The sequence below is a fragment of the Epinephelus fuscoguttatus genome, linkage group LG5 (genome assembly GCF_011397635.1).
Source record: "Epinephelus fuscoguttatus linkage group LG5, E.fuscoguttatus.final_Chr_v1".
Taxonomy (NCBI): Eukaryota; Metazoa; Chordata; class Actinopteri; order Perciformes; family Serranidae; genus Epinephelus; species Epinephelus fuscoguttatus.
Genome location: NC_064756.1, coordinates 6,831,523 through 6,845,607, shown reverse-complemented (window position 1 = coordinate 6,845,607; position 14,085 = coordinate 6,831,523). Strand labels below are relative to the sequence as shown.

Sequence of the window (14,085 nt, the reverse complement as noted above, 5' to 3'; positions counted from 1 at the left end):
AACAACACTACATGTGAACATGGACATAATGTATGAATGCATGTGGTGCACAAACACACGCACAGAGCGGGCCCTGTGTATGTAAGCAGGGTGGATGGGTTGCAGAGGTTTTCAGAGGGACTGGGTGTGCTGTTTGTCCAAAACGCTTTAAGGCTTGTTCTCCTCATCGGAGAGGTTGTTAAACAAAAGTCAGTTTGTTACAGTAGCGTGGGGCCAGCGGGGGTATTAATACACACCAATGCAGATGTCTGAGCATTTACAGCCATCTGTGAGAAAGCCTGTTGTGTTCACTGTCAAATCGAATGTCTGGTGATCCCCATTTGGCCGGGCCTATTTTGGTTGGAGGGTTCACATGAGTGTCTTCAAAAGTACATATTTGTCTCCGACTGCGCTGGTATTCTTCTATAGAGTGAAATGACGGTCACTCGCTTTCTGTTTGTCATGTTGCGGCAAAAATAAATACAAAGACTCCATTTAGTGATCAGCATCAGGCTGAGAAAACACCAAGAAAACAGAAACGGCTATTTTCAGTATTTTTATTTTATTATAAATAGTAGTGATAATGCGCTTGTACACATGACATCATGTCATATCGCTTTGTCAAATAATACAAAAAATATATCAAAGGAATGAAAGGACTGGGTCGTTCTAACATAGACAGATTTACAAGGGTGCTCATGGAGGCACTGAGCCGTAGGATGATGGGTAAAGTATTGCCACTCACGTATACATTGTGGGAACTTTTACACTGTTGACATACAGAAGATTTGAGACAATAAATATGTCCGCAATGCGTTAAAATCCTAATTTTCCTGTGTATGCAAAATAGAAACAAAAAAAAAAAAACAACTTTCCAAGCAACACGAAAAAAATATTTAAAAAAATAAAGTACAGTTTTGGCTTTCTCATTCCTGGTAATTTTCTGTTTACATTGGCATTCCCTTGATTCATTCTTTTTCTCATGACACCACGCTGACTTCAGTCCTCACAAATGTGGTCCTCAGTGTGCTGTTACAGGCAATATTAACAATGTTCCGTATTTGTTGTGGACCCAAAAGCCTTCAAAGGCACATGTGTTGCTCCTTTGCAAACTAGATCCAGAGAATGAATCCAAAGTCTTTCGTAAGACTCTAAGAGGCACGTTTGACTTTTTTATTATTGTTTTAACGGTGAGGTCGACTCTGAGATACATGATATTGCACTTCTGGTCAGCTGGGAGAATGGCTGTCTTTAGTCTAAACTCTCTCGGCCTCTCGGATTCTCAAGTGTCTCTCGGTCGTGACTTGTGACCTGGTGGCTTTTTCTCGCCGGGAGAGGATCTTTAAAGGGTTTTTAACCCTGTGATCGATCTTGCCTATCCCCTCCTTCCTTTAAAGCCACTTCTCCGCCGCCTTCCTCTGCTGCTCTCTCATCTGTCACTTTCCCTAAAGTCACCCCCTGACCTCTTCCGAGTTCCTCTCTAAAACTACAAAAGGCCGGGATCCCTGCCTCACCGTCCGAAACATCAATGAGACAGAGAGAGTTAGACAGAAAGGCGAGAGGAGAGAGAGGGAGGCAGAGGGGGAGGAGGTAGGAGGAATGTTTGAATGAACTTTCACTGCAGTACAGCTGCGGTGTACATTAGAGTTTCTGACACAATAAAACCCACAGATTCGTTTGCTCACGTTTGTTTTTCTCTGTCTCTGGAATTCCTCTCCATGTGTGGGATGCACAGATCTCAAACAAATGCAATAAAATCAACAAAGCCCTTTTCTTTTTCCCCTTTGAGCAGATACATTTTGGGGATTAATTTGGGTGTACATGGAATTTAATACGTACTCATGTGGCCCTAAGATATGTAAACATGTTCCTTCAAGCATCGCCTCAGAGGCCGGTTGATTATGACGAAGAGATTTGGGTTTGCTGTCCTCACAGAGACCCCACAGGCAGAGTCCACGGATAGTGTTTGGTCACTGGATTTGTCTGTGGAACGTGCCTCTGCAGGGCGCCGTGGACGGTCACAGCTCCACCGCACCAACCACATTAAGCACCGCCATCTCTCGTCGTCAATACTGATGCAATGTTCACAGTCAATCAACGTTTTTTTCTTCACAGTCAATCAACAGTTTTTGGTCTGATAATCGTTCTTGTGGTCCCTTCTTTTTTGTTTTTGTGTCCATTTCTCCACCAAGAATTAATAATATAATGTCCTGAAGTAGAGAACATGTCCCGGTAAATGGTAGCAAAATAAATTTTGGTCCAGATATTAAAAAATTTCCATCACTGTACACACAATTGTCCCTCTGTGAAGCCCGAAGCTCGCGATCAGGTGATTTCAGGCCTCAGATAAGAAAGGGCACCTGTAAAAGAAGAGGATGAAACAGTTGTTAAATTACAAGTGAAAAGGGATTTAAAAAAATAAGGTGGAAAGATGATAAAAGAGATATACGGCCGCAGTAAATTCCGGGCATATGTTGAAGCTGGGCATTTTGTTAACATATGGCTATTGTTAGCATAGCATGTGCTAACAGTGGTTTGGGGTGTAAGGTCAGTGGAGGGGGAGAACAGAAGTGTGAGGATGACTCAGACAAATACAACAAGATTTCTCCCACTCAAAAACAGCAATTCCACAATCACAGCAAAAATGCAAACTGGAACAATCTTTTATCTGAGGTATGATGTAGGACTGTGGGTGTGGGTCACAGGTCCATTCTGAATGGACCGCAAGTGACTCGCGAACGTGTCAAGGTTGTAAAAAAACCTTTTTTTCATTGTGTTTTGCTTATGGTGCACTGTTGTGTGTAGTTTCTGTTGTGGACTTCTGAAACATGTCATCACTTCAAACTCATGATTATAAGCACGTCAGAAAGGTCATGAAATATCAGTGTGTGCATCAGCTGTTAAAGAGGGCCCCAAACACAACAATAAACACTTTTTTCTTTAGAAATCTGTGGTGACGTACTTGCTACTATTCAAGCCTGTCTCCTTGAATTTACATGTGTATGTTATTAAACTGCTTTCTTAATGAGTGGCAGTGGATGTGTCACAAAACACAGGACTTTCCCCAGGAGACCAGTTTTCGGAATTGTGTGAACTTTGAATCGTTTTAAGCTACGACCTCACCCTGTTTCTTTTCCTCAACCTTACCTCCGTAACTTTACGTTAATTAAGTAACTTTACAGTAAGGACCTAACATCATATGTGGAGAGCTAACTTGTAGGATACCATATGAACCGTTGTATGAGGATAAGTTGCAGAAGCAGGTTATTGGACCTTTAGACAACAAATGCACTTTGGTTAAGGTTAAGAAAAGTTTGTGATTTCAGTTAAATGCTAACAAAATAGGTAATATTTAAAAAATAGTAATGCTGTAGTCATTACGAGTGGACAGCGTGTTGCAAGATTATCTATTTCGGCAAAAAAACAACTAGAATATGTTGTCACTGAACATTTTGCTGGTAACTGAACCAGGTTTTCAGTCAGCACATTTACATGACATCAGAGAAAATTGATTTATTGTGTCAGTCCGACTAAAAAATACATGTAACTGACTGACTGAAATCGTATTAAATTGAGTTTTGGAAAATTGGACTAACACACCCAGATAATGCAATTGGGACATTAATTACCCCTGCATCGGATCCAAACTGGCCGAGGTGACCCAGAAGTCGAATAGCATTAAATGCATAAAAGAGGAGGCTGGTAACACCATGGTGAAATCTACATCCAGAGTTGTGCATTATTTGGACAGACGAAATGTACAGAGTTGTAAAGTTGTCCACCATGGTACCAGTTTACTGCTAGCTAACTTGTTTGTCGATTGTTTGGTCTGTGACATAATAGGTCAACCAAAAAAGAAGCTGAAAGGGGGCCTATCGCCACCTATCGTGGTGGAGTCGGACATACTTCGTTCAGTAAGTCAATTCCCCTACTGTGCTTGCTTACTGGGACAAGGACAGTGGTCCAATTAAATGGCCTAATCGAGGTATAACCATAGTTTGACTTAACTGTGCATCTAAAGGTACATTAATTAGCAATTTCCTAATTATGTTTGTGGAAAACGTAATTTGCTCAGCATTGAGTTTCCCTCAAAATTTATTTGCAATTTCAATTTGGAGCGAATCTGTTTTAGTAGGACTTTAGGAGTTAGTGTGAGCGCTGATCGTCACCAGAACAGTCAGAGTGAAAGACTCTGGTTCACTACATGACAGGTGACCGCTGCAAAGCTCTGTGCAGAAACACCGCGGCTCGGCCTGCTTAGTAACAGCAACACTACCAAAATAAAAACAAACAAGTATTTCATGGATCAACACTGTAGTTTCCGAGAGGCAGTCCAGTGAGAGCTGCATGTCGTCAAAGCTGTGCCGCAGTGTGAACCAGTCTCCACTGCACTGGAACCAGGAGCGGCACTATCCAACACTGCTTCCCCAGCTGACCTCAGTCCTAGCACCTGTTTCTAATAGCCGCCCTGCCAGAGGCTATTAGGATCCGTCCACCCCCAGAAAGGACCTTTCCTCTGCAGCTCCAAACCCAACCGCACACCGGCTATCCAGTCGCACTGATTAATCACATCAAGATGGAGTGCTCGGGCTTGTAACGCTGTGGAGGTGTACAGGAGTGCGTGTGCTGTCATGGTGGCTGCCTCTGAGCTGGTGTGTACGTACGCGCACACTGCCACATGCGAGAGGTTTTTCATGTGTGTCGCCCTAATTCTTTATTCTGTTCACTTTGAGATACCTGACCGAGATATTTCATTAGACATTTGCTGCTCTCGGATATTAAGTCAGATATTCATTTGATACACACACACACACACACAGTCGGACCAGTTGGACCGCTGCCACGCTCTTTGAAGGGCCCGGTTGTCTCGAGGTTGCCACAAGGTCAGTGGATGAACCTGATTGGTCAACCCCCTGTGGACCAAAATTGGAAACGGCGGCCGCTGTAATCACGCTGTGACGGATAACGACGTTGCTTTCCAAAGTTCGACGGGGATTTGTTTGAAGTTGATTTTAACCCTTAACGTAACAGTAATGCGAAGTGAAAGACCCTCTCACTGTTGGACAGGTAGGTATTCTCTGAGGGCAAACAGTCTGAGGGGGCTATCAGGCACTACTGGGGCTACACGTTACCCTGATGGGAGCTGACTCCATGGCGAACCTAACCGCAGATTTCAGTATCAGCGCCGGGCTGATCGCTTCATAGATGGAATCAGATCTGCACAATTAACCCCAACACTTGAGACTGCATGATTGGACCCGGAAAAATGTTCGCTGTCTTTAACAAGCAGTGACCTCTGTTGTTGTCAGCATTTTTTTTTTTTTTTTACCATTCCTAGAATCAAAGCAGGAGGTTTGTGGTTACAAGTTACGCATCTTACTACCAGAGCGCACAATAATCATACACTGTCGGCTGACTTGGTTTAGATTTTCATCTGAAAGTAAGTGAAAGGCCACTCTGAAACCAGTCAGCGGTTTACACTAGAGAATTGGAAAGGTCTTCAAATTGCTTCAAGTCATAGATTACAAAAAACAAAATTGTGGCTGTGTTGTTTTGTGGTCATGTGATCTCTAAGCCCTGAGATGAGCATATTTTCCTAAAGACATTTTCTTTATTTTGGTAGCTACCACAAATCAGCAACTGCGACAACTTCTGTAACACTCAGGGTGTCAACAGGTATCAGACACTTCAGTGTAATGCTTGATAAGAGCTTTTTGTAACCAAATTAAGGACTAATTTTTGGACAAATCATCTTTTCTTTTGTTCAGGCATTGGAGGAAAGTATAAAGGTAAGTAGCAAAGAATAGTATATATGTGTAGTCCAGTGCAGAGGTAGGTTTTGTGTAGGAATATGGTTATTACAGTGAGCTAGCTTCAGTCTTAGGTTTAAAGATTTGTAACATCAGAAATGTGGCCTTTCATGCAGAAAAGCGTGAGTCGTTTTGACAAAAAGAAATTTAAAAAGATGGATAAATGAAATCAGATCATATATTTGGCAATTAAAAACTCATTAATTCAAATTTAAGGCTATTCAGTGACTTCTAAGGCCCTAATATTTATAACTTTTTCAAGGACCTGCAGGCACCAATGCTTTGTAAAATCATTACCATCATGGCAAAAGTGCTAATTATCACTAAATCAAGCTCTGATATTCTCGAACTATGAACGTCATTTTTTTACTGTCCTTAAATCGAGCTTTGTGTTTTTTCTTTCTTTGTTTTGTTTTAGTTTTTGTTTTTTGTCGACTAAGTTTGTTCAAACCCATTTTAAATTAAAAACTATCAACGTGCAGATAAACCCAAGGATGACGATTGGAAACAGGATTTATCTGATTTTAGTTATAAGCCCAAAATATTCAGACTGAATATACTTGACACTCATCAGCACTTCAGAATTTCACTTAAGTTTCCATGTCAGAACCTTCTGACAAAAAAAGTGTTCTATTCTTTACAGCATGTCGAGCATCACCAAGAGATTATAAACTAAGTGCAGTCAGTGTGAATGGAGACAGCTGGTAATTACACGGATAGAGTGTAATTAAGTAAATTTACTTAGGGACAATTTTGAGGTGCTTGGCTTCACTCTTGTGTGCTACATTGTGGAGGGAAATATTGTTTAAAGCTGTTTTGGGTAACTTTCTTTTTATTTTTTAAATTGTTATGTTTGCTGAAACTGTCACTATATTCACACAGAGTTGAGACAAAAAACATTATACACCTACTCTATTACCTTGTAGCGCTTCTAATTGCATTACTGTACAGAATGTGAATGACACAAGGAGTCTCTAGCGCAGCTTTCAGTCGCGTCAGTCACTGCTCATGAGCTGCAGTCAAACTTTAAAACTAGGCAGCTCTGATCAAATATGAATCGAGATTCTGTTACTGCGCTGCCTATTTCTCATCTCAAATGTTTTCAGAAACATATTTTAGTGCACTGTTTTGCTGTGAAATAAGAACGTTTGTGACCCGGCCGCCATGTTGGATACAGTCGAAACAAAACACTGAATGAAGCAGGCTTTCTTGTTTTACATTGATTGACAGCTGCGTTAGAGACTCCTGGGTTCTGATTGGTTGTTTTCGGTGAGCCATCGGTGGTTCCCAACTGGTCAGTCACAGTCCAAAAGTGGGTCATGGGCCCATTCTGAATGGACTGCAAGTGACTCGCAAACATGTCAAAATTTGTTAAAAAAAAAAAACAAAAAAAAAAAAAAACAACACACTATTTTTCAGTACAGTGAATTTCCAGTACAGAGCTTTTATTTTGAAGTCCTGTTTCCTGCTGTAGAGTGCGTGACTAACTGACAGCTACTTGAGAGAGACAGCAAACTAGCTCATCAACATGGCCAAACACAAGTATGACACTCTAACCCACCACATTTTAAACCTTGTGGACCTTGAACTAATGACTAAGCAAGAAATCTGGACCCTGGTTGTACCAGTTGGGAACCACTGTTAATACACAGTTGGTCAAAATTTGCTCCACCTCAACTAGCTACAATATCATTTATATATTTACTTATTGAACAGGGACAAAAAGCACAAGTAGGCTTTTTGTAAACAAATAAATAAATGTGTAAGAAAAAGACTTGTGAATTTTGAATTTGTTGCTGCAGGTGTGTGTGAGGAAGTAAACAGTGAAAATAAAAAGGTGAAGTCTATTGACCTTACTTTGTCCGTACTGGCCGTACTGGTAGGACGCCACATGGTCGACGGTGTAACCCGGTGAGCTGTAGGAGGGTGGGCAGTAGGACTGGGAGCTGGGCAGGGAGGGCAGAGCCGACATGGAGGGAACGCTGGTGAGACCCTCCAGGCCCTTGATGTGATCCATGCGCTGGCTGCAGCTGGCGGCCATGCCGGCAGGGGGCTCGAGGCCGCCCGTCAAAGGGGAGATGGCGTAGTCGCTTTGGGGCTGATGTGGCACACCGCCCGGGTTCAGCAGACCCATCACCTGATTGGGAGGAGATAGAGAAGGAGAAGTTAAGGTTAGATTAGTTTTTGTGAAGTGTCAGAGTGAGTTGCTGTAATGTTAGCACTTAACTCGTGTTGAAAATAAGATGGATACAATGGATTTTTTTTCCACTGTCCATTTGTTTGTTCATGTAGACATCATCATTGGAATTAGGAAAAACAGGCTGAGACCTTGGGACCTTGTGTTTTTAGTTTCTGATGGAGGTGTGGACCTGAGTCACATGACTTGGGACTCTAGTCAGACTTGAATTTCAATTTTGATGACTTTAGACTCCACCTGACAAAATCAAAAGAGACTTGCAACTCAACTTGGACTTCAACACCACTGAGCCTTCTGACTTGAAAATAACTGACACCTTCCCCCAAGCCCAAAGATTAAAAAAGCATGCTATGGTCGACAATGTTATAAACAAAATTAAAGTACTCTATTTACATTATACAACCCTGATTCCAAAAAAGGTGGGATGCTGTGTGAAACGTATGTAGAAACAGAATGCAATAATCTGTAAATCCTTTCTGACATACAGTGAGGGAAATAAGAAGGGTTGCACAATAATATTTGCACGTCATCAGAATCTGCCAACATGCTTTTTCTTCTTTTGCACAATTAATTAATATTACATACATTGAAAAGTATTGTATTTCATGTCTCTATCATGATAAGAGTATACATGTATAATATGATGTTAATTTGACTTCAGAAGAGACTTGATAAAAGTAGAATTAGGTGGGGAAAAGGTGGAATATCAATATCAGTCATGTCAATTTTTTCAATTAAATATATTTCCAATACAGCTACTGGCATGAAATGAAAAAAATCAAATCAACACAATGAAATTACTCTGATAAAGAAACTAACATTTCAATCCATAAAAATTATGTGTGATAAAGTGGAATGACACAGGAAAAAAGGATCAAACACACTATAACTGACATTTATTTAGTATAATATGGAAGCCCTTGTTTGTGATGTCAGCTTCAAGATGCTTCTTATACGAAGAAATTCATTTCTCACAGTGGTCAGATGGGACTTTGGCTCATTCCTCCACAAAGACTGTCTTTAAATCCTGAAGATTTGTGAATCTTGAGAAGGAAATTTCACTTTTTAAACTTCAAAAATTATTGTATAAGTGTTGTTAAAAGAAAATGTGATGTGACAGAGAGGTAAATACGCCCTTGTTTATCAGTTTGAACATTAAATATCTTGTCTTTGTACTGTATTCAATTGAATATAGGTCAAAAAGGAATTACAAAATATTGCATTCTGTCTTTATTTATATTGTACACAGTGTCCAAACTATTTTGGAATCAGGGTTATACAACAAGACGTCATTCTGTTGTGGTATGACTACTTAAAAAGTATTCACGATTTTGTGACTGTTGTTAAAATGGCATTACATTTGGTGGAGAGCACATTATGACTTGTTTAGGACTCGAAACTCAAAGTTTAGGACTTGCGATTTGACTCGACTTAAGCACAAAGACGTGAGACTTACTTGTGACTTGCAAAACAATGTGTTGGTCCCACCTCTGGTTTTTAACAAGGCTTTTTTACTTTATTAAATATCTCTCATGTTTAGCGTACAAACACAGGAGTGTGTGTAACATGTATCAACGCAGACACCAAGACAAACACACACTCAGACCCACAAAGGAAATCTCCCCGTCGCGGACATCAAAAGGCTTGTCCCAGACACAGATAGCACCAGAGAGGAAGAATTAAGCAATTTGTCTCCGATTCGCGGATCCACTTATTCTAAAATTCCTTTTTGACACTGCTCCAAAAACCCACGGTGCAAGATAACAACTTATCTCAGAGGAAGATATGCCGACAAAGATAACACAAAAGAAAGGTCTGTGTGAGCTTGGCTCTGCTCAACCTCCGAATAGATTTGCAGTTTGAGCAATCCGTGACCTGGTCTTTATTAGCGACCAGATAATCAAATTTGGGGGAATATTGCGTGGCCGGCAAAGAACGGAAAAGAGCCGCGGGGCAAAGTGTTTCAACTGGTTTCAAAACAGACTTGATACCACAGACCCCCGCCTTTCAACGCTCGCTGACTTTACCTGTCCATCATCAAAGTGCTCAGTAAACCGTTAATAAGAAATTGAGACCGGCTTGATCACTTATGAAAGTAACTCTAACTGAATCTGCTACCTCTAAATGTATCATATCCCGCCTCCTCCTCCTCAGCAGAGCAGAGGCCTCAAGGCTCCTCCAGTTGTCCTAATAAGAAGCAGGTACGCTGCTCTTTGGGTCCTCTTGGCCCTCTAAGTGACATATTATTCTACATCCACACACACACATGGTCCTGCTTAAATCATTTCCCAAGTAGGGGAGGTGAATGGAGGAGTCCATGTTGATTTGGAGAGGGGAGCTGTGTTTCCTCTCATGCCCCGTAACATTTTCCTAAAAAATTAACCTGCGTTTGGAGGTTTTGGTTCAAACAGAAAGAGCGAGGATACGCCTTGGCTTCGATAAGCCACAGGGAGCAGGGCTACATGCTCTTTGAACCGATATTCTAGTTTGGTGATTTTCAGTGCTTTTGTCTGTTTGCTCTGATCCTTTTAACCAAACCCTTATCATGCCTCTCTCCTGAGCCTCTCCCTGCCTCATGAGATGCCTGCTGGCTGGCCCATCCAGGGTGTTTCATATTGGAGCTCTGCCGTCGCCGGCGGCCTGAATCAGTGCGTCCAGGAGTTAGTGGGGAAGAATGTCAGGATGGGGCCGAAACATCTGAGACAGGACATTCCTTCCCCGCTGTACGAAATATATACAAATAAATTAGAACCTTTGCTTTTGCACAGAGGAATGTCGAGGCAAACATTTTAAGAATGCAATCACGAGGAGCTTCCCTTGAGGCTACGGCATAGCGGGGTAGTCAGTGTTTGTGGATGCTGTGTCAAGCTGCATCTGTGCACAATACTGTTTGTAAAGTATAGTTTGTGCGGGTTTTATGCATGCAGCAATGTGTCTGTGCATGTTTGAACACAGTGTGTGAAAGTAAAAGCATGAGGACAGACTCTGAGAATTCTGAGAAAGGGATCATCTCACAGCACACGCTCAAGGGCGTAGATTTGGTTTCAGCGCTGGAGTGGTTCCTACTCCAGTAAATTGAGAGCATCAGACACTTAATTTCTTACATTCTGGTGGTATTTTGTGCACTAATTTGTGTATGTCTGCAGCCATTTAAGGTGGAGATGTCTTTCATTTCAGCAAAATAAAAATCATCTGCTATTTTATTGCAAATGCTGTAAATATTGAGGGGAATATGTCCCCTGCATCCTCCCTTTAATCGATGCCTGTGTACACACTCGTTGCCCTAAACACAGACAACAAAATGGCCAAAAATTTTAATACTTAATTGTGACTAAAGTCACTTGTTGTTCCCTGTATTGCTCCTGTATTGAAAATATTAAAAAAAATACAGTAATCAATCTTTCGATCTAAACAGAAGGTTGAAAAGTTGACTTAGCCATGCTGCTCAACCATGTCGTGTAATATTTGTGTAAAAGATGTTGCAGAATCCTTAACTGATCCTCAAAATGTCATGGAGTTGATCAATTATCTACACCGTCTGTGTGTGTGTGTGTGTGTGTGTGTGTGTGTGTGTGTGTGTGTGTGTGTGTGTGTGTGCCTGTAATTATATGGACCTGTGAGTGTGTGTTCATGTGAGTGTGTCTCCGTCCTCACACTGCTGCGGCCTGCTCTCTGAGGAGTCAGACTGCGTCAGGCTGAAATCTCATTTTCTGCCTGTTAGGGTCTCTAACTCCTCTGTCTCCTCTGCTGTACCCTCTGTCTAGGTGCGGAGACCTTGGGACGTCATGCCTGGATAATTGGCTGTAATTGTCTTTTCACTTCTCATTTGTCACACGCTCAATTGTCCTCTGTCCTCCTGGAGTCATCTCACTTTTCTCCTCCAACAGTGAGTGACCCGTCCTCCAGGACTGCCGAGGAGCGTGCGACTGGAGTGAGCGTGCGTTGTGCACCTGGGTGAAGTATTACTTGAGGAGTGTTTGACTTTTTAAAGCTTGTGATGTATTGTGTGAAGCTGTGTGTCTGACAGAGTAAATCATGCATACCTCCAACTCTTTGAAATCATGTTCAAATCTAATTCTGCCCAGCTCTGCTGTGGCATGTTATGGGTTTTATCCGTGCAAGTAAAACTATCTTAGTCTCTGGAGGCGTGTACAGTGTCAAACACACAAGTCTTAGTCCTGTCAAATTAATGTGCTGCTTTCTTTGTGTTTTTCTTCAAACAAATTAATCCAATATCACTTTTCAACTTAAAAACTTGTGTGTTAAGTTGAGTGTTAAGTTATCTCCATCTGCTGCTTTACTCACTGAGCTAAATCCATCCCACCTCAAGCAGCCCAAACACACATATTTCAGGCTGTTGTCTCACCTGCGGAGAGAGTCCATTTCCTATGGCGGGGTTCATGGGATTGGCTGGCCCTCCGGCGCTCACGAAACTGTCCGAGTAGCCTGAGAAGGAGTGACGTCCCGAGGCGAGACAGTAGGCAGAGCCTCCCTCTACCTGCCCTCCACCACCGCTGGCTTGATGGCCCGAGGAGGGAGGGAGAGGCTGGGGCCGATGCACTGTGCTGGGGGGCTCCGACACTAGAACAAGCATCAGAGAGAGAGTTTAAACACATGTATGGATTCTTAAGGTAAAAGTTGCAAAACATAAATCCCAAGGTGTCGTTACTGGGGTCAGTGAAAGTCAATTAAAACCAAAACATCCCACTCTAATAGAGTTGCTCTTATTGTGCTGAATATTCTGTAAAGCAGATGCAAAACTGTTGGATTCAATGTAAACTTACATTTGAAAACATGCTGGATTAAAAGAAAAATAAATAAGTAATTGTTTAATTAAGTGTTTTTCATGCAGTATTATACCTTATTGTGATAACAAACAATCCCAAAATTAACAGTTTCAACAATTAAGAATGATTATTATTAATAAAAAGATATACTTCTATCAAAAAACACTTAAATTAATGCTCTTTTAAGATTTTTTTTTAGCATTTTTTTTTTAGTATTTCTGCCGCAAAAGACACAGGATACTGCAGGTTCAGCTTCAGTGGTACACACTCTAAGTGCCAGCCTCAAATCAATATAAAATTATTATTATTGTTTTTATTTTAAATCAAAAACTGCACAAAATGTTTAGATTTACACAACGAACACTGACTCATAACTTCTCTCCATGACACAGTGTTTGCTCGTGGCTAAATTAAACTGAGAAAAGCCTCAAAATAAAAGCCATCAGACAGTTGAAAGCTTTGAAACTCAAATTTTAGAATTTCTTTTCAACCACAAATGAGTTTTTTTCTAGGGAAATTTTAGCTAGATAGACTAGATAAAACTAGATAAAATGAAAAATGCATAATTACAAGAAGGCAGCGTTCTTTCATAAATTCAAATTCAAAAAATATTATACATTATTATCTGCATCAACAAGCACACTGACCGCTGCATTAATTATACGAGTCGGTGTCATCTCTTACCTTGTGCTATAGATGAGGGGGGGTACGTGCTGTCAGAGAGCTGGTAAGGGGGGATGCTGGACATGGCTGAAGGTGGGAAACCCCCCGGGATGAGGTGATTAAATGCCATCAGCTGACTGGCTCCTGCTTGCTTCCTCCACCTCGCCCGTCTGTTGCTGAACCAAACCTGGAGGAGGACAACGGTGACGACGCAAAAAAAATCAGAGGTAAAACAACACAAAGAAATCAGCAACAAGACACTGCATTTGTTTCAATGGGTAACACACACTCTCACATTTATTCTGCACACAGAATATTATCTCACACTTCCATCAGTGTGTGAAGTTGGAGAGGAAGCTGAGAGACAATGTGAGAAAAGAAGTTGTGTGTGTGTGTGTGGGTCAGATGTGTATCATGGCTGGTTGCTCTGAGTGTGTGAGTGACATGCCGTGTCCATATGGACGAGGCTCATGCTGGGCCTGCTTACACTTCCCATATGGAGCCTGTGGAGGAGAATTTACTGGACTCCAGATCAGAAATAGGAAAGTCCAGATTGGGCCCCTGGGAGTGAGGATGAGAAGTGCATGTGTTTGTGTGTGTGTGTGTGTGTGTGTTTGAGCTGTAATTACCTTTATGTGTGTGTGTGTGT

At 41.5% G+C, this 14,085-nt stretch overlaps 1 protein-coding gene across 4 annotated transcripts in view; it reads right to left on the bottom strand.

The window, feature by feature from the left end:
• Window positions 1-570: 570 nt before the first annotated feature.
• Window positions 571-14,085, bottom strand: part of pax3b (paired box 3b) — a 33,145-nt gene continuing 19,630 nt past the window's right edge. For 2 of the 4 annotated variants that reach the window (XM_049575499.1, XM_049575502.1), the window contains exons 6-9: window positions 13,458-13,623; window positions 12,353-12,567; window positions 7,642-7,926; window positions 571-2,339 (exon numbers count right to left, since the gene is read on the bottom strand). In XM_049575499.1, the coding sequence (XP_049431456.1) occupies window positions 2,322-2,339; window positions 7,642-7,926; window positions 12,353-12,567; window positions 13,458-13,623 (684 nt within the window). In that variant the 3' untranslated portion in view covers window positions 571-2,321. The remainder of the gene's footprint in view (window positions 2,340-7,641; window positions 7,927-12,352; window positions 12,568-13,457; window positions 13,624-14,085) is intronic. The other 2 variants (XM_049575498.1, XM_049575501.1) reach the window with 1 other exon arrangement.